We start from the raw sequence: 20,966 nt of genomic DNA, 5'->3' as shown, positions 1-20,966 counted from the left end.
CTAGCATAAACCTTCTTCAAAACTACAAAAGAACTTCTGCTTTCCCTTTAGCTACCTTACTATAAAGATGGCATCCACAGTTGTTCTTCCCCTTATGAATCTAAGGTGGTTTCCTAATCTTTACATTTTCATCTTGTACTCTCAAAAACTTTACTATGCTCTATTAGCTTAATTCCCTTGTAGATAACATTCCATGACATCACCTTTCTGCTTATAGCTACCCATAGATTTTCCTACCAGCCTTTAGGCATTACTTCTCACATAATCCATTCTTCCCCATCTATAGCTACAGTAGCATCTTGGCTATTTTTCACCTTACTCAATGCCTACTTCACTTCAGCTACTAGCAGTTGCCAAATCTTAAAGTTTGAAGTTTCCTTCATTACTAGGATAGGCATCGGACTCAGCTATTCATTGATGGCTAAATATTGACCTCAATTCAATGTTATGACAGTTTCATAATTAATTCAGAAGCTTTTCTGGTAACCTTGGCTTGGCACTGCAATGCCCACCTAATAACTTGCCTCGCTTCATTTAAGTGGCTTCACAACATTTAAATTTATGTGGTATAAGCTCATTTTTGTTTTTGTTTTTATAGTCTAACTATAAAGACCGCCTTCACTCTTGTTTACTTAGGCAAAAAGCCAAATTAATAGTATAATTAAAAATCTAAAATTAGCCGAACCTTCAAAATTTTATATTCTTGCCCTGCTTGAGGAATCATATCCATTTATACTTACCACATTGCAACGCATACCTTTCTCTTCTTATATTATTGTTGTTATAAGGTAATTTAGTGTTATTAGTTTTCATTTTTTTAACCAATTCTTTTCTTTAAGATTTTCATGCATTTTTGTTACCTTCATCAATGAATATATTCCATACTTGTTATTCTGGATGGCATAACATGAACCAAATGCTAAAAATTTGATCTTACGGGATGCCTTCATGTAAGAGTCCGTGTCTGGGTATAGGCAGGGCAATTTTAAACAAACAAGAAACGAACAATCAGAACAAAATTTGGGATATAATAATGTTGTCTGATGTGTGGAGAAGGTGCTAAATAAAATGTATATGCCAGACAAGTCAGAGTTGGATGTGACTTTATTTCACCTATCAGCAGTACCTCAACAGTTAGATGTAGCTTTGGCAATTTTATCAGTGTTGCATCTTGGTTGTAATTCAACTTCTATCTAGCAAAATTCACCTCATCTTTCCGTAAACTAATAAGGTAGTCAATTTCCAATATATGTGTATATATATATATTTTTCTAACTTTTTACTATGGTCTTTGGGTTTGATCAATCACTTTATTTATAATTCTGTACATATTTTTGTTATAATTCTTGTTAATCTAGTTTTTAAGTATGATGTCTCTTTTTTATTACTATTAATTCTTATGCTGTCTAGAGACATCGAGCGAAATCCGGGACCAATACGTCCTAGATTCCGTCAATGTCGTCTTCTTTTATTGCAATATTCATGGTCTTCATGCAAATATTCAAGAACTTACAGTTGTGTTCAGACAGTATGATATTCTTTTGTGCTCAGAAACTTTGGTTTCTAACATGAGGCACTCATCTGAGCTACTTATAACTGGTTTTAAGAAGCCAATAATGTTGAAAAGTGATGCCATCCCTAAGGGCAGGGGAATGGCAGTGTATATTACGACTGAGTCCCCTGCTTCGCATAAGTCCTGCTTTGAATGCGATGTCATGAGATTCAGGTATTAAAAGTTTGTGGCAGGCATAACAACTTTTATTTGTGTTCGATCTACTGGAATCCAGACATGGATGATTCTATCTTCGATTGTCTTCTTACTCTTATGGCTAGGATACAAGATGATGATAGAAAAGCTTCTTTTGTTTTTGTTGGTGATTTTAATGCTCAGCATAGGAAGTGGTTAAGTTCTATCTCTCCTACCGATCGTCATGGCTTAAGAGCTTTAGACTTTGCCTCTGAATGAGACTGTGAGCAAATCATAAGTGAAGCTACTCAGAGGTCTGGTAATTGCTTGGACCTCTATACACTGACTCCCCTGGCGTTATAACCAATAAGGTTGGTTCTTCAGTTGGGACATCTGATCATGTCTTGATTTCATTAGTAGAGAAGACTTAAATCTTCACTCTTTGGTGTAGATGCAACAGTTCTTCCTTTACTTAAACCAGATGGCTCAGTCACTCACTGTCCAAAGGAAAACAGCCCGATGTTTTTGTCAGTACACAGAGTAATGAAAAACTTGATCTTCCTCATTCCTGTTTTCCTGAGGCTAAACTAACTAGTTTAGTTTTTCAATGTGGTGAAATTAAAGCCCTGTTGATGGACCTTGATGCTTACGAAGGTGTAGACCCAAATGGTATTTTTCCTTTGTTTTTTATAAAGACTGCAGAGTTCTTAGCTCCAAAGTTATGTTATTTTGTGCAAGTTAGCAAGAAGAGGAGCTTTTAGCACTTGTTGGAGAATGGGTAATGTTACTCCTCTATGTAAATGTGTTTGTGGTAACTCAACTCCAACTGATTACTGTCCAATTTCCATAATTCCCATACTATCTTTTTAACGTCTTCTGGCAAAACGTCTTAATAGGTTTGCTGAAGGTAATCATCGATCCCCTAGTTTGCAATTTGGTTTTCATAAAGGCCTTGGAGCATGTGATGCCCTTCTTACAATCTTCAATGCTGTACAGAAATCCCTTAATTGTGGTCAGGAAGTTCGTATGATTGGCCTTAATTTTAGTGCTACCTTTGACCGTGTTAATCATGAGCCCCCTTGTTTTCAAACTCAAACAGTTGGGAGTGGGTGGGTCGTTTCTTAGCATTATTATTCATTTTTTTAATAGATCTCAAAGAGTTGTTGTTGATGGGCACCATAGTGAGTATAGGAATGTGATATATGATGTTCCATAGGGTAGTGTTCTTGGCCCATTACTTTTCATACTATATACACGACATGTAGTTTGGCCTCGAAAACAAGCTTGTTGCATATGCAGATGATGCTACTCTCTTTGCATCAATTCCATCCCCTGAATGTAGATCTGGGGTTGCTGAATCCCTTAATAGAGATTTAGCTAAAATTAGTGCATGGTGCAAATTATGGGGTATGAAATTGAACCCTAACAAAACTCAAAGTATGATTGTAAGTAGATCAAGCACAGTGGCTCCTCAACATACAGACCTCAGTGTTGATAATGTTTCTTCAACTTTGTACGACTTAAAATTTTAGGTGTGATTCTCGACAGCAAAATTTACTTTTGAGAAACGCATTAGTCTGTGTCTTCTTCCATTGCACAAAAAATTGGCTTATTGAGAAAGTCTTTCAAGATTTTTGGTGATCAATCTATTCTGAAGTGTTTTAATTCTTTTATTCTACCTTGCTTTGAGTATTGTTCTCCTGTCTGGTCTTTAGCTGCTGATTCTCATCTTAATTTGTTGGACAGAAACTTACGGTCTATTAAATATCTTATTCCTCATCTAGATATTAATCTCTGGCACTGTCGTTCAATTAGTTCATTAAGCATGTTGCGTACAATTTTTTTTAATTCTGACCATCCTATACCTTCAGATCTTCCTGGACAATTCCATCATGTTCTTAATACTAGGCAGGTAGTTAATTCTTATGGCCAGGCCTTCTCCATCATGAGACTCAATACTACACAGTACTTATTCTAGAAGTTTTATTCCAGCTGTGACCAAGTTGTGGAACGATCTTCCAAATTGGGTAGTTGAATCAGTAGAACTTCAAAAGTTCAAGGTTGCAACAAATGTTTTCATGTTGAACAGGTTGACATAAGTCTTTTTATAGTTTATACATGACATATCTGTTTTGAAGTTGTTACTGTTTTTAGAATGATTTATTGTTAATTTGTTCTCATCATTTATTTAATTCCTTTCCTCACTGGGCTATTTTTTTCCCTATTGGAGCCCTTGGGCTTATTGCATCTTGCCTTTCCAACTAGGGTTGTAGCTTGGCTAACAATAATAATAATAATAATAATAATAATAATAATAATAATAAATAATAAATAAATGTGTATATACTGGTATATATACATAAAATATCCATATATATATATATATATATATATATATATATATATATATATATATACACAGTATATATATATATATATATATATATATATATATATATATATATATATATATATATATATATATATATATATATATATTGGAAATTGACTACCTTAATAGTTTACAGAAAGATGAGGATGATTTTGCTAGATAGAAGTTGAATTACAACCAAGAAGCAACACTGATAAATTTGCCAAAGCTGCAGCTAACTGTTGAGGTACTGCTGATAGATAAAATCAAGTCACATCCAATACTGACTTGTCTGCTATATACATTTTTTACACTTTCTTTTTCAAAAGAATATCTAAATGTCATGAGCCTAACCAAAGATACAGCCATAAAAAAAAAACCACTTGCTAAATATTTCTTTTCAACTCAATATTGGTAATAATGTGCTCTAAGGAAATAAACCTTTTCAACCTAATGGCTTGCACAGTTGCATAAAACAATATTACTTTACTCTATTCAACTTTCAAATATTTAATGCGGTGAAAAAGTTATCAAATTCCAGATATTGTCTTAGTTATGAAACTATCTATGAATTATAATGCTTCAGTACCTTAGTCAAATTAATCAAGGCTAAAATATGACTTACTCTTCGGGGATAACCCAAACCTAATTAACCCTGACTTCAGTGGTCTCCTTGAAGTGATACCTGTGAATTGATCAATCTACTTTATATGCCTTAAAATTTATATAATTATTAATCCAATTTTGGACTACATAATTTACCCTGCACATAAACATTATAAAAATAGTCTTAACAAGCTGAAAAATAAAGACTAAATACCAACAAAGGACTTCAAGCACATTAAATTCGACCATATCTTTTGAAGGAGGTCATGTAGAATATCTCGTTCAAAAAATTATGTTCATATAAAAATACCACCCATCATATATACAGAAGGCTACAACTGCTATTGCAGCCATTTGGCTTTGACAGAATAATACAGAAGATTCTACAAGTATTCAATATAAAAACACACCATCTATGACCAATGTATGGCCACGACAAGGATAAACAAACACAGTTAGGAACTGATCATTATCAGGTAATAATGTTTTTTATGTATTTCCTTATCGGTCTGAAATACTTCAGTGCATAAAGAATCTTTAAAATAAAGCAAAACTTGTTCATGAAACATAGCATTTCATAAAATCAGGGAAGGAGAATTGGCAGGTTAAACCTCAGGCTTAATTTCTTCTGATGAATACCAAATGGCATACTACTCCTTACGTTATGACTTAAATAAGTAGTTTTACCAATTGGATACAAGAGACTTACAGATGTTAACTTACTACTCCCTCCTCAATCACTAAAAGATCAATGAAACACTGCCACCACACAACACAGTTGTAACTTCATGGTCTATCTTTTGTTTCATTAATGTTTGGAGATCTTGGTTTGGTTGTGGCTGATGATCCATTATGGTTTGTAGTGTCTAATCCTTTTGATGTTTCACAGACTTCCATTTGCACTTCAATCTTCTTCGTTAATACTGCATTTGAACCGTCGGGTTCTTTGGTTCCTGCGGAAATTTTCCGTTCATCACTACTGCCAGGTATACTATCATTATGACAGCCCTTGTTCTTTACCTTATTGTCAGATCTAGCAGCAGGATTTGTGTGTAGCTTAAGCATCTCTCTTTTTGTACATGATTCAGAAACTTTAGAACAGTCAGTTTGAGAAGGCAAATGTGATTCAGGAACACACTGATTACTTCTATGGTTGTGGGAATGTGTCAAATGCTTATCACCTTCACCACCTGATGTCTTACTTGTATCAGTACTATCACAGACAACATCACTCTCATTATTAGTGACCAGTTTTTGTTCTTTATGAACAAGATTATTTGATATACAGCCCTTGGTTTCTGCATTTTCTGATTTCTTTGAAATTTCATTATTATCCTTAGAAGGACCATCAGCACTATCTTTATTTACCTTCTCTGACATGATTTTAAACGCATTTGCAGTACTTATGGTTGTGTCTGTTACTTTTTGTTTTTCTTCTTGTGCATCATGCTTATTAACAATACTGACACTATCACTATCCAGTTCTGCTGAATGACACTGCTGAGGCACGCTGACAGGTTTTGTGCTGATATTCCGGGGATAGCTGTCCTCCATGTAGTTTGACTTTGAGATATTGCCAGCCTGAAAAACAATCAATGAACCAGTATTATTTAGAGTAAACATGATAGGCAAGGGACATACTGTAATTACAGGAACTTGTAATAATGAAGAATGGAGTCAATTTTCTTTTTAGTTTTTTTTTTCTCTTTACTTGGTTTCCTTCACTAATCACAACCCACTTTATATGAATGACCCATAACTACTTAAAGCAACAATATATTAAAAAATTATTACAACAATGCAGAATTGGATCATAAATGCACAAAAGTATTTTATCCACCTTTACATGATTAAACTACTAATATATATTTTACACTATATGCATATAGCACTAAACTTTAAAATAAATGTTATAATCACAATTAAGCACATATAAATAAATGTAACAAGATCACCAAGACTCATATGTCTCACCAAAGGGACTGGGTTTTGGAATTAAGTGTAAACCAAAGCAAGTTGAAAATAAACCACGAGTTCAGTTTAAGGTGTGGTATCATTCAACAAGATTAGATTTGAATAATCCACATCTCAATTTTCAGATATTAAATAGTGGACCCAATGTATTAAAAAAAATGCATAATACAAAATGTTATTGAACATGCATCTATCATTTGAACACTGCAATATATTCTGGATTTAAACATAAAAATTTCAACCCTCTCTCAAAATAGTAACATTTATAAAGTCAAGAGCCATTGAAATTATAGGGTTTAACACATACTAAGATTGTAGAACTATTATCATAACTTTGCATATATTATATGGAAAGATTTTTTCTGGACTACTAATATGAGTTACAAAGATTTTGGATGCCTCAAGGACTTTCAAGTCCATCCAAGGAGACTCCATTTGCTCTTGGATAGAGAAAATTAGTTCATATGTTTAAGAAAGGTTTTATAATTATGTATAACTTGCTCTTGAATTTGTTCAGTGTTGCTGTTTACTACATACATTGGAAACAGCACTTTGTATGTACAGTACTGTATATTTTCAATTCCAGTTAGTATCTGTTACCTCTGGAGTGATTTGTGTTAAGCATGAATAGGTTGTTGTAGTCTACATTTATTATTCCTTTAATAATTTCGCATGCCTCTATTAACAGTCCCCTTAGTTGTCAAGTTTGTAGATCAAGTAAGTTCAAACGTTCCATTCTCAAGCACTTAAGGAGAAAGTGCATAACACATGAGGGCAAAGGGAACTCGCCATACATTTGACATCATTAAAAGAAAACCTCACATCAGTGATTGATGTTGATACAGCGAATTAGTTAAATGCACTTAGGAATTGAATGTCAAATAATAAAAGATAGTATGATAGTTGACCAAACTAAAAGATGTTAGATAACACATTAAAACAAAAAAAATTAACACTGGTAAAGCTGCTACTACTAAAGTAGTAACAGCTAATCTGTCAACCAAACTAATTCTCGAGATGATAACACTGGCCAAATAACGTCCCTACACAGTGAGCAGAAAAAACAAAAATTAATGAGTTCCATTCTAATGAAAAGGAAGGATGGCTAATGATATACAAGGAGAAAAAGATTGAGACAACATTACTTCAAGGGTAAAGGAAAATATCAAGACCACAACATATTCTAAATTTAGTGTTCTTTATGTATAATAAAATGTTGCATTAAAAGGGTGATTGTGGTATTCCTTAAAACATGATAAATTCTGAGATAATTTATAATTTTCCCTAACTAATACAAACCTATAGTTACGGTATTTATGTGGATCATCTTCTGGCGAAGCTGGAAAGTAGCCATTAGACTAAAAGTGGGAGGTGGCAACCCTGCCTAACTGCTTGAGTGGGTAGGCCGGTGGCGGCTGGGGGTACCCAGCCGCCTCTATATATACACTCACAGCTGTGAGCTACGTCACTTTTTGATTGCAGGCATGACTTCTGGGGGACAGATGATGGAGGGCCAATTTATATAAATAACAACTGGTTTGTATTAGTTAGGAAAAAATACAAATTATCTCCAAATTTGTCATTTGTTCCCATACTAACAAACCTTTATGTTATTTATGTGAGTGATTCACTCTTAAGAGGGTAGAATTCCTAATTCTGGCATGGACATTGCCCGGGTTTACCTAGTACAGTATATGCCTGTGGTCTTGGGAAAACCTTGACACCTCGCTAAACATACAAAGGGAGTATGATAACAGCCTGAGCAATTCATTGTCATGAGAGCTATGTACGTCTTCTATGAACACATTTCGAGTTTATATAGGAATTAACAAAGACGTTTATCAATGCTTACCTCGTGGGAAGCAATGGGGATGTGGACAGTATATTAATTTATGACTATACTACGCTACACAAGGGAAGTGATAATTACCTGCAGAGGTTGAAGCCAGCTTGCAGAGGGACCCAAGGGAGGGGGGAAGATGAAAAAAGGCAAATTCCAGACATACTTTTATTTATCCCAGTCTTAACCCGGGTAACCAAGGCTCTCAACCATCTGCTACTTGTCCAATAAGGAGCCCAAGGTATTTCTTAAAACCACTTGTTGAGCAGCCACCACAGGACTGTGGGTCACGTCTTTTAAATAGTGGGCTGTAAACGTATTTTGATGTTTCCATACGCACGCCTGTAATACCTGCAACACAGAAAAGTTGCTTTTAAATGCCAGGGGCGTACTGATGCCACTGACATCATGGGCTCCAGGTTGTCGAGCTGGAGGAGGATCAGGGACTAGAGCTCTTTCAATCACTTGGCATTTTCAGGATGAAATAATGTTCTTAGTGATCCTCCTCTTAACCGTTCTGTAGCTAACAAAAACTGATGTTCGTCTGGGCCGTGTTGCTGCAGTGCGTTTAAGGTAATATCTCAAACTCCTCACTGGGCACAGTAACAATTGATCTGGATCATTGGTTACAGAACTAGACTCTCAATCTGAAAGGGCCAGAATCTAGGGTCTAGTACCCCGGGATTTGAGTCTTAGCAATGAACTCAGGGACAAAGCTGACAGCATCTTCAATGTGAGGTTTTGGTCAATTGCATGACGTAATGGTTCGTAGGGAGGTCCTTTTAAGGACCTCAAAATACCAACCACGTTCCAGGGAGGAGGCCTGAACTCTGACTGAGAGCAAGTGATCTCATAACTCCGTACGAGTAAAGAAAGCTCCAACGAAGAGGAAAAATCCACTCATCTCAGCTTAAAAGGTGAGGCTCAAGGTTGAGCGATAGCCTTTCACCGCCGAGACTGAAAGGAGCTTTTCCTCTCGAAGGTATACAAAAAACTACACTATTACAGAAATAGAGGCACCGAGAGGAGAGATACAGTATTCCTTCCACGACACCAACCACAGAAGATTGTCCATTTTACCTGGTACACTGAGGCTAAGGACTTATACAAGTATCTGGACATTCTCTCAGCAACTTATTATAAAAAGCCCTTCAGAGAGAGGAAATGCTGGATAGTCTCCAGGTGGGAGGTCAAAGCAACTGCATAGTTCTGTAGATGTTTGCATAGATCTGGTCATGAAGGGAGTTCTCTGGGGGAGATATACTAGTAGTTGCAGAATGTCGGGAACGGCTCTGCATGATGCCATAGTGGAGCTACAGGGTCATCATTAGACTTTTGGATGCTCTGGTCTTGTTGAGCAATCTTCTCATCAGACAGAACGCGAGAAAGGTGTACACGTCAATGTTGTCCAACCGTTGTTGAAGTGCATCCTGCCATAGAGCCTGAGGGTCTGGGACTGGAGAACAGTACAGCAGAAGCTTGCTGTTCAGAGATGTTGCAAACAGGTCTCCAGTCACAGAACCCCACAAAGTCAGGACTTTGTTGGCTATCAGAGGATTCAAAGACCATTCAGAGCCTACTACCTGAGTCGTTCTGCTCAGATTGTCCGCGAACACAATCCTCTTGCCTGGTATGAAGCGAGCTGATAAGGACACCGACTGTTCTTCTGACCATCTGAGAATCTCTACTGCAAAATGGCATAGAGGCTGCGAAAAGGTACCGTCTTGTTTGTTTATGAAAGCCACCACTGTGGTGGTGTTGCTCATCAATATGATCAAGTGGCCTGCCAGCAGCTGTTGGAACTGATGAAGGGCTAGCTAGGTATGCTGCCCTCATCTCTAGGAGATTTATGTGCTGGTACCTTTTTGATTCTGACCAAAGGCTGGAGATCGTGTGATGCAGCAAGTGGGCGCCCATCCTTCTTTTGATGCATCTGTAAAGAGCATCAAGTCCGGAGGAGGGATGAGAAGATCTTGACCTATGCAAAGGTTTTCGTCTGCCACCCACCAAAGCAGGTCCGTCACTTGTTCCTGAGTAATTGGAACTAGAGTGTCCGGCAGATCTAAGTGTTGGCTCCACACAGACTTTAGCTGTCACTGCAGGGATCTTATCCTGAGGCGGCTGTCTGGAACTAACGGAGGAGAGAGGTTAGGTGACCAAACAGACTCAACCAACGATGGGGCGGTAGATCTTCCTGTCTGAGGAAGGGTAATGCCACTTCTCTCAGCCTGTGTACTCTTTCATCTGATGGGAAGACTTTCTATTGGACGGTGTCTATTATCATACCGAGGTATACCAGTCTGTGAAGGAAGCAGTGATGACTTTTCGAGATTTATCGAGACTCCCAGATCCTGAGAAAACTCGAGAAGCATGTCTCGGGGACGAAGAAGGATCGCCTCCGAGTCTGCCAGAAGCAGCCAATTGTCTAGATATCTGAGGAGATGAATGCCATTCCTGTGGGCCCAAGATAACATTAGGGCAAACACTGGTAAAGACCTGAGGTCCTGCCGCGAGACCAAAGCAGAGAATCTTGAATTGGTATATTCTGTACTCGTCTATGAATCTGAGATTCTTCCTTGAAGATGGATGGATTGTGATCTGGAAGTATGCATCCTTCAGATCCAGTGTGCACATTAAGTCCCTTGGCCGAACCGCCTGGATGACTGTGTCTGCCGTCTCCATCCTGAACCGAGTCTGTTGAGCAAATTTGTTCAGGGGAGAGAGATTGATGACTGGTCTCCAGCCTCCAGATGCCCTTTTCACTTGAAATATTTGACTATGAAAGACTGGAGACCCATCCACAACCTCTTGGAGAGCACCCTTCTGCAGCATGGTCTGGACTTCAGCTTGGAGGGCCAGCTCCTTTGCTGATCCCTTCGCATAGAAGCTTAAGTGTACTAGATCCCAAGTCAGAGGAGGGAGAGATTGAATGAAAGGGACATGATACCCTATGACGACCACTTCGACCATCCATGGATTTGCCCTGTGATGCTGCCACCTTTGCCAGAGGTGCTGCAGGCATCCTCCCACAGGTGGTAGGTGCTGAGGATTGCCATTCTTTGCAGGAGACCACCTTGGCCATTCCATTTTGCTCCCCTCTTTCCTCTGAAAGACTTGTTTCCTTTCTGGCCTTTGGACTGAAAGGGACGTTTGGACACCTTAGTAGGTCCTGAGGACCTGGAAGTTGAGTTAGAAATAGCCTGCTGACCAACTGAAGACTGGGATGGTCTTTTATTGGGCCTTGATGTCATGGCCCTATGGAGGAAAGAATCATGCGACGATTTTCTCCATTGCTCAACAGCCTTTTCGATCTCCTCAGGAATGGAGAGATGAACCCTCAGGGGTGGAATTCCTCAAATGTTAGACTTCCACCTTCAGCACTTGTTTGTGGAATTTTCCAATGACAGTATCCCTTTTCTTGAATATAAAATTCGCCCACAAGTTGACAACATGGTGTGACAAATTGGTATATTCTGTACTCGTCTATGAATCTGAGATTCTTCCTTGAAGATGGATGGATTGTGATCTGGAAGTATGCATCCTTCAGATCCAGTGTGCACATTAAGTCCCTTGGCCAAACCGCCTGGATGACCATGTCTGCCGTCTCCATCCTGAACCGAGTCTGTTGAGCAAATTTGTTCAGGGGAGAGAGATTGATGACTGGTCTCCAGCCTCCAGATGCCCTTTTCACTTGAAATATTTGACTATGAAAGACTGGAGACCCATCCACAACCTCTTGGAGAGCACCCTTCTGCAGCATGGTCTGGACTTCAGCTTGGAGGGCCAGCTCCTTTGCTGATCCCTTCGCATAGAAGCTTAAGTGTACTAGATCCCAAGTCAGAGGAGGGAGAGATTGAATGAAAGGGACATGATACCCTATGACGACCACTTCGACCATCCATGGATTTGCCCCTTGATGCTGCCACCTTTGCCAGAGGTGCTGCAGGCATCCTCCCACAGGTGGTAGGTGCTGAGGATTGCCATTCTTTGCAGGAGACCACCTTGGCCATTCCCTTTTGCTCCCCTCTTTCCTCTGAAAGACTTGTTTCCTTTCTGGCCTTTGGACTGAAAGGGACGTTTGGACACCTTAGTAGGTCCTGAGGACCTGGAAGTTGAGTTAGAAATAGCCTGCTGACCAACTGAAGACTGGGATGGTCTTTTATTGGGCCTTGATGTCATGGCCCTATGGAGGAAAGAATCATTCGACGATTTTCTCCATTGCTCAGCAGCCTTTTCGATCTCCTCAGGAATGAAGAGAGATGAACCCTCAAGGGTGGAATTCCTCAAATGTTAGACTTCCACCTTCAGCACTTGTTTGTGGAATTTTCCAATGACAGTATCCCTTTTCTTGAATATAAAATTCGCCCACAAGTTGACAACATGGTGTGACAAAAACTAAAGAGTTTGGGTACCCGATAAAGGAAAGACTCTAAGGACTTCCGAGCGGACTCTGAAAGATCGTGGAAGCGCACCATCTAGCCAAAGGACCCCAACCATAGGTCAATTCACAAGTAGCCTGCGTGGCATACTTTGCGCCTCTCTCTATGTTGAGGAGCTCAACTGCTGAGAGGGAGGCTCTCAAAGCAGAGAGGGTTTGAGATGGAAGACCCTTCGTCAGAGATTTCACCGAAGGGTCGAGGGACATGGTGGAATACAGTTCCCCTCAATCTCATCATACTTCCTTTGTAAAACGAAAGGAAGTGGTAAAGACCGTGAGGAGAAAACTGCCCTCAAGGAACTGAAAGTTCCAGCTATCTGGGCAATAGCCTTTCTTTTGGCAGCTGTCAGGCCTTTAGACCAGGGCAAGGCTGCACTGGTCTCAAGAGGCTTCTGAGTCTCAAAGATCTAATCGAGAACCATATCCTTTCCTTCCTAGGTGGTGGTACCAGGAATTAACAGCCCAGCCTCATGCAAGAGAAGACCTGCCAAAAGGTATGTTCCCACTCTCGTCTCTCTTGTTCCGAATGAAAGTTCGGACTAGCTGCCCTCGGAAGATTTTCGTCATCCATGTCCAATGGTTCTCCCTCCAGGCTCACATCCAGAGCTTGAGGTAGGTCAGGGTCGTCAACTGGATCAATTGAGGGACCTGCAACAGGGGACCTCCTGTTTGCCTCTGCCAAACGGGCTTCCCTTGCCTTGACGTTCTTGGGTTTGGTTTTGGTGACTTTGGATTGCCTTCGTGCAGGGAAGTGTTTCTTCAAGATGGTGGAAGGAGGCACTTGCGAGGGTTTAGGGACACCCAATAGCCGAAGCCTTAGCAATGGGAGCCGTAGGCTCTTCCTTGGGTGGAGGTTAGGAAATTGGACGCTGGTCCAAAGGAACTAGTGTGCCTCAATTCCTTGAGGGTTGAAGAGGTCAACAGAGATCTCCCTGGGAGAGCCAATGTCTCTACTCATTCTAGGATGGATGAGATAGGCGTCCAGTGGAGTTACGCCTCTCATCCTCCTCTTCTGTCGCTTAATCATGGTCTTCCTCACCTTCACAGGAGTAAAGGGAAGGTTATCCAGATAAGGATCAGAACTCCTATGAGACAAGCTCGAGACAGACTCTAAGGAAATCTGAGGAGTAGCCCTGACTGGAACAGTTGGGAGCTGTGGCGGTGGAGGAGCCACACCAAAGGACTTATACAGGGCAGTTAGGAAGGTACTAACCCATGCAGGGAGCTCAGCACCCTTTGATAAGTCCTGGGTTTCCCTAGCGTGTCCAAGGGGAGGAGAACGTCTTCTAGGAGGAACCTTAGAGGGAGCCTGCGTGGATGTAGGAGAGTGTTTCTGTGGCAACAATAGGTGCTCCTTCGTCAAGCGAAGAGGACGGTCTGGCCTAATAGGCGCATTGGCATACCTATTAGAAGGCTCCTTAAACCTTTCTGGAAAGAGTATAGGCCTGCCGCTAGAGGTGATAGAAGCCGGAGACAGAGGCGGAGGTGTTGGTACCGCACTTGCTCGCGGTTCTAAAACCCTTACTCGTAAACCACTCATGGAAATCACAGATTTGCGCGCAAAAATCACAAGATTCGCACGACAACAGGCGCAATTCACGAGTAGAAGTGCTCGTAACACAAGGTCTAGGAGCAATACTGGACAGAGGAAACTTTGAGCATTCTTGTTGCTTCAGAGGACCGCCTATGCTAGACGTAGTCGGCAATGAGGGCCTCTGAGTAGGGGCAACTCCAAGCGTTGGTGGCCGTGTCACGGAGGGACGCATTGGACATGCATGAGCGAACGCTGCTCTAAAGCACCCCACGGAGCAATGGGCACTGGAAGTGGCTTATCTGGATACCCATCTGCAGAATGTTCTGTCTCAGGATCAGGTTCGGTCCAGGATCGTTTAAGAGAAGGACGGGTTGAGGAACATCTAGACCTTGAACATGAACGTTGTTCTCACGAATGGCGCCCTTGCGAGCGTGAACGTTGTCCTCATGAACGCGAGCTTTGTCCTCGCGAACATGAGCGTCGTATTCGTGACCTAGATTGGGCGATCTAGAACGCGAGCGTCCAGACCTAAGTCTAGACTCAGTTGCTTGTGATCGTGAAGATCGCAATCGCGGGACTTTATCTCGAGAAAAGGAATGCCTCCGAGGAGAGCGTTGAGACCGTTGATCTCGTGAGCATGAAGTTCTACATCAAGAACGCCTTCTGGATTTAGTGTTGAGATTGTGATGACTTACGATCTGTATGATCTAAAGATTGTCGCGAACGATGATCAGAAGAAGTGTCCCGAAGGACGAGAAGATGGCGAATCTCGTTCCCGTGCGCCGCTGGTGGAAGGAGCGCCGGTCTCTTGATCTTCTCCTACAGCCAAAGAAATCCTGTGAGGAGAACCAGAGGGCTGAGGGTTAACAGATGACAATGTCCCAGGATGGCGATCAGGACCATCGTCAGCAGGAGGCCGTTGGAGGGGTGATCAGTGGAAGGTCCAGGAGAGGGCGACAGATGTACCTCACAAACCTCCAAACTTTAGGATGTTGAAGGCTCTGGAGTAGGAGCCTTCCCAGCAGCTTGCTGAAGGAGTCGAAGAAGCTCTTCGTTCGTAAGGGATGCAGAAATCTCTAGGGACGGCCACGCCTGCAACACATTTGCAAGGGAAAATGGCTCTCCGGCGGCTGGAGGTAAAGTTGCTTCTCTGGGGGAAGCAACTAACCCCCAGTACCCTGGGGTTGCTAAGGAGTTATGTGGTCTGCGCTCCTGCACGATCGCCCCTCGGAAGAGCGCAAACGAGAAGCAGCTTTAGAAAGAGGTTTGGGGGTGTGAGAAAAAGAATGCGCTTTAATCGCCCCTGAGGGAGAAAGATCGCGCTTAGCTTCTTCTTTCTGTGCCGTCCAAACCTCTCCCATTAGGTGGCAGGCCACTCCCTACACTCTTCACAGGGTGAAACCTGCTCGCAGCGACGTCCTCTACACGAAGGACACAGAAAGTGCGGGTAGGTATCCAGTGATGACATAAAGGTACCGCACGCAGCAACCCCTTGCCCAGGATAGGTTCGCATGAGGGCCATCAGAAGAAGCACAAGCACACCTAAAAAGAGAAAGAAAGATTACAAAGTAAATGGCAGCCTTTGGAGGAGAGAGGAGACGTCCGCTCAATACAAGCCAAAAGAAAAAGTGACATAGCTCACGCACGTGAGAGTATATATAGAGGTGGCTGGGTAATCCCCAGCCAAATCCCGCCCTACCCGCTTAAGCAAGTAGGCAGGGTTGCCACTTCACATTTTTAGTCTAATGACTTCTTCCAGCTTTGCCAAAAGATAATCCACATAATGTAAGGTTTGTTAGAATGGGAACAATTGCATATTTTGTTATGTTGCTTTTCGCTCATAATTGATATTCTTATAATTTTTCTCCTAAATTGTGCACCAGTATAAAATATACACAATTGGGCACATCATAGGAGTTTATTGGTTTGATTACATATATAAAGTATTTCACATTGAACAAATCATATCAGTTAGCAAGCAAGAACTTCCTTGATAAAATACAAAGTAGGGATTGGTATGGATTAGATTAAAAAATTCAGGCCAAAGGCCAAGGATTACAAGTGAAGTCATTCAGCAGCCATGAATCAATAGCTTAGGTTTTTCATTAGTGATCACAACCTTATTGTCTTGTGAATTCAGGAAGGAGGATGGGGGTTAGATAGGTAGATCTGCCTACTGAGTTATCCACACCGATCATCTTTCCTGGTCCAATCATGGGTTGAGCGGGGGCTTAGGCCCTGATCGTATGTATATATGGTTAGACTATGATAATGTGAAACAAGCACTAAGACCTGTCTATTGCCTTCACTACCTCTCATGAGTAAACTTTAAACCAGGATGGAAATTTGAAGTCATAAAAGAGGGTAGGAAATAGCACAACAAATATCACCATTATGGAAGAAAGGGCATAACTACAGGATGAATTACTTCTCAGTTTCTGGTCACAAAAGTGCCGCACTAAAGTGGATTCTAAAGTTTGTATTTGCATGATGCCTTTTGATTGAGTTACAAAGCTCAATGCCTTTCACTTTTCAGCAATAACCTATGGCTTTTTCTCACATGACAGTTCAACTTTATAAACTTCAACCAACTCCAATTTCCATCTTATTCAAGAAAAATTCATTTAAGTCAGCTATAAGAGAACCTAAGATTGAAACTTTAGGTTTGTTTGATTACTTCATTATAATAAGGTACAAAAACTATTGCATAATTTACCTTATGCTAATTTCAAATAGTTTAGCCAGAACACAAAGTCAAATTAAACCATGAGAACTGTTTAGGTAAGGTTTCATTTATCAGAAATCATATTTGAATCATTCACATCTAATTTACTAGATATTAAATAAGTGAGATAGGTGCATCTAATTAATGAAGAATCCCCTAAAAATTAAGGAATACACAAAACTAACCTACAGACTTAAATTCCAGATCTTAATTCACAATGTTATATACCCTGAATAATAACTAGAATAACAAAAACTAAATCTATCTGTAAAAAGTGTGAAAAAAAACAAATGAAAATCAAAATCATATAATGATGTTTAATAAAAGATGACCATAAAATTAAGCAAAAGAACATTATGAACAGTTTTCAGTTGTACATATAATGAAAGATAAGAATTAAAAGAGAACATGTACAGTACAGGTGAATATAAAAATTTGTGTACGCCAAACCCTCAATAGGGCAATAAAAATGAGTAGAAATAGATCTAATAAAACACTCCAAAGGGAAAATCCTGTGATGATTACCTTTGTGTAAACTATGATGGGTCTCTGGAACCCACGGGATGTGTGCTGAGGTGTTATCATCTTTTCACTGGTGCTGAAACCAACTTCATGAAGAAGATAATCGTTGAACTTGTCTGGAAACAATCTGATGTTTTTGTAATTTTCAAATATTCGCATCTGAAATAAAAATGAAGTTTTCAAATATGTCTTTATTCATAAGAATGAAATTTGTTGACAATTACTCATAAAACTGGGTTAAAATTAATAAATTGATAACTATTGGTCCAGTGTAATTGATTAAAGGTGAAATTGAAACATTGATTACATAAAATCCTGAACCTATATGTTTAATTCATTTTAAATGCAACTATACCAAATACTCATATTCATCTTCAATAAAGTACAATATACAGTACTTCTGTTAAATTCCAAAATATATTTTCGTGAGCTTTGCACTTCTTGGGTCTGAAACTTTGTTTCCATTTTGTTAGTATATAATGCCTTCCTTACCTCAAAACAATTTCAGAGTATATCAACTACACATAAGTTTTTAGGTACAAACTCACTAATTGAAGAGAAACAATCTAACAGCCAATTTCATCTTCATAGATATCCCTAAACCCCACATAAATACCAATTGCAATGATAACTTTTTAACTTTTATATACTGCTCAGCTGTAGGTAAAGTATGTAGCGTAGGCTACTCAATTAGAAAAGAAAAAAAAGTGCTATTTACACCAAGACATAATAAAAATTTACCCTCATCACTTTTAACAGTACTGTAAGTAGTTTTTTTTTGTAGTAATTTACATTCAATTTTCCATATTTGAAGTTTCAAGAAAATATTTTTTACTTTAAAAGAAAAGGTACCTTCTTAAAAACAAAATATACAGAATACAGTATTTAAACAATGTAATTTTCAAAGATCATAACAAAAAATATTCCTTAAAATCATATCCTTAGAAAATAATCAATCATGTCTAAACTTAGAGGAAAACAATATTTTGAGACCAAATATCAAAGTTCCAAGGGTTTGTGTAATAGGTCTCAAACTTTTCTACTTAAAAATACTGAAATAATTGCCTTTATGAAATGATAAATAAGTTATATAAACATTCTAAGGCTTTGAATTTTTCAAATTCTGGTACCATGTCAATGATTAACTCTTAATATGAAAAAATGATATTTTCATTGATAAAATACATTTTTGAACATACTTACCCGGTAGTTATATATATAGCTTACACGGCAAAGGCAGAAAATTCGAAGCTCGCGCCAACCGCCAGTTGGATAGCCAGGTGTACCACCCCTGCACCACAGCGAGGTACCTGGGAACCATTCCAGTGACCCTCATATATTCCATGCCTCTAGTCTCTTAGAGGGGAGGAGGGTGGGACTAAAATTATATATAACTACCGGGTAAGTATGTTCAAAAATTTATTTTATTAATGAAAATATAATTTTTAAACACAAGACTTACCTGGGAGTTATATATATAGCTGATTAACACCTTTGGTGGAGGGTTAGAGACAGCTAACATCTGGAATTCTACTTAAGAGTTAATTAAAACAAACTTAAGGGTTTGTACCTGATAAGGAAGCTGACTTCAATGATACTCTGCCTCATTATGTCTGCTAGCCTTATGAGATCCAGCGATCCTCCCAGGGGGCCGAAGATCTCGAAGGGACTGTCAAACCGGTGTCAAAACCTCATTATGACAGAACCTCCTCCAATAACCAGTTCCGGGCGCTCTCAAGGAACAAATTTGACCACCTGACAAAATCAATGATTGTGGAAGACTGACACAATCTCCACAAACAACCATAAATACAATTAAAAGTACCTAGAGAAGAAAAGGTTATTGGGATTATGGGAACATAGTGGTGGATCCTTCACCCACTATTGCACTCGCTGCTACGAATGGACCCAGTGTGTAACAGTCCTCGTAACAAGTCTGAACACCTTTCAAATAATATGATGCGAACACAGATTTGCTCCTCCAGAAGGTTGTGTCCATTATGCTTTGTAGTGATCTGTTCTGCCTGAATGCTGCCGACATTGCTACTGCTCTGACTTCATGAGTCTTGACCTTTAAAAGTCCAAGGTCTGATTCATTACAATGAATATGTGCTTCCTTAATCAAAAGCCTGACAAAATATGACAAGGCATTTTTAGACATCTGTAAAGAGGGCTTTTTGGGCTTAGGCCATGTCGTGCTGATGGAAGTTCCTTCATAAGTACCTTCCTAGGTTATATGTGACTACAGTGATATATCCCAGAGAATTTACAGAAGGTATCCAGAATTCTAACTCCTGGAGCGAGTATCCCTTAAAAATTCACAAAGGAATATCGCGTAAGGACGTATCTTGACACGTCTCACAGCTACTTACACCCCAAATAGCGATTTTCACTTCGAGAGGGAAATGTGGCAAGAAAATAGGAGAGTCGTTAAAAAGGTAAACACTCGATTCTCCTAATGTACTGTAAATAGTTCGCCCAATCGCCACCGCGAGGTGCCACCTAAGCCATTCTTTCGTTAGTAGCTTCGGTGACCGGTGTTTTTCCCGAGTTATCTCGCAATTTTGAAAGCTTTTTTATAGTTGTGATGGATTCCCCCCTTCATCAGCATCTGGAAAGTTAAGTAATATCTTTGAATTGTGTAAATGTAAGCTCTTGCCAGTTTTTCTTTTCGATTGAGATCGTGATTAACGTAACAAGAGCTGTTGCCAGCCGGATGGTGTCATGGACGCGATCATTCCTTTGTTCATTTAGTTAGCAAGAACGATATTCCCGGCATTAATCGCTTTAATAACTTTAGCTATTTAGTTTTCTTAGCTAGGGATTTTTATATTATGTCTTTGTTGTCGTGGATTTGGCTATTATGATCGAGCCTCACGAGTGCCAGGCTTCCTAGCCTAGGCACCTACACACTTCATCCATGATATAACCTTCCTGGTAAAGTTTTATTGAAGCTCAGGCAATATTTTATACAATTAAGATATTACTGTGTAATTTTTCCTCTTCCATATTAGTATACTAGAGTTTCGATGAACGTTTCTCTATGCTCTTTGGCTTAATAGCCTAAGGGCTTCAGTATACTTGATATATGTCCCTTATTGCTCTTGTATTGTCTTTTAAGGGGAGATTGATATCTCCTATACCTTTTAAGTCAATACTATCTCTGCGAGATTTAAGAGTAATTCCCTTTCCCTCTGATTAGCCTAGGGCCTGCTATCCTCAGTTAACTTTGCTGTGACCTATGTTCGGGCAAAATTTGCTGGGGCGTT

The 20,966-nt window shown here is 39.7% G+C and overlaps 1 protein-coding gene across 5 annotated transcripts in view; it reads right to left on the bottom strand.

Moving 5' to 3' along the window:
- Positions 1-5,119: 5,119 nt before the first annotated feature.
- The window catches only part of LOC137616443 (7SK snRNA methylphosphate capping enzyme-like), a 180,501-nt gene continuing 164,654 nt past the window's right edge, over positions 5,120-20,966 (bottom strand). For all 5 annotated transcript variants that reach the window (XM_068346196.1, XM_068346195.1, XM_068346197.1 and 2 more), the window contains 2 exons: positions 17,701-17,856; positions 5,120-6,245 (listed from right to left, as the gene is read on the bottom strand). In XM_068346196.1, coding sequence (XP_068202297.1) covers positions 5,451-6,245; positions 17,701-17,856 — 951 coding nt within the window. In that variant the 3' untranslated portion in view covers positions 5,120-5,450. The remainder of the gene's footprint in view (positions 6,246-17,700; positions 17,857-20,966) is intronic.

The sequence above is a fragment of the Palaemon carinicauda genome, chromosome 22 (assembly GCF_036898095.1).
Source record: "Palaemon carinicauda isolate YSFRI2023 chromosome 22, ASM3689809v2, whole genome shotgun sequence".
In the NCBI taxonomy this organism is placed as follows: Eukaryota; Metazoa; Arthropoda; class Malacostraca; order Decapoda; family Palaemonidae; genus Palaemon; species Palaemon carinicauda.
This window is presented reverse-complemented; position numbering and strand designations above follow the sequence as displayed.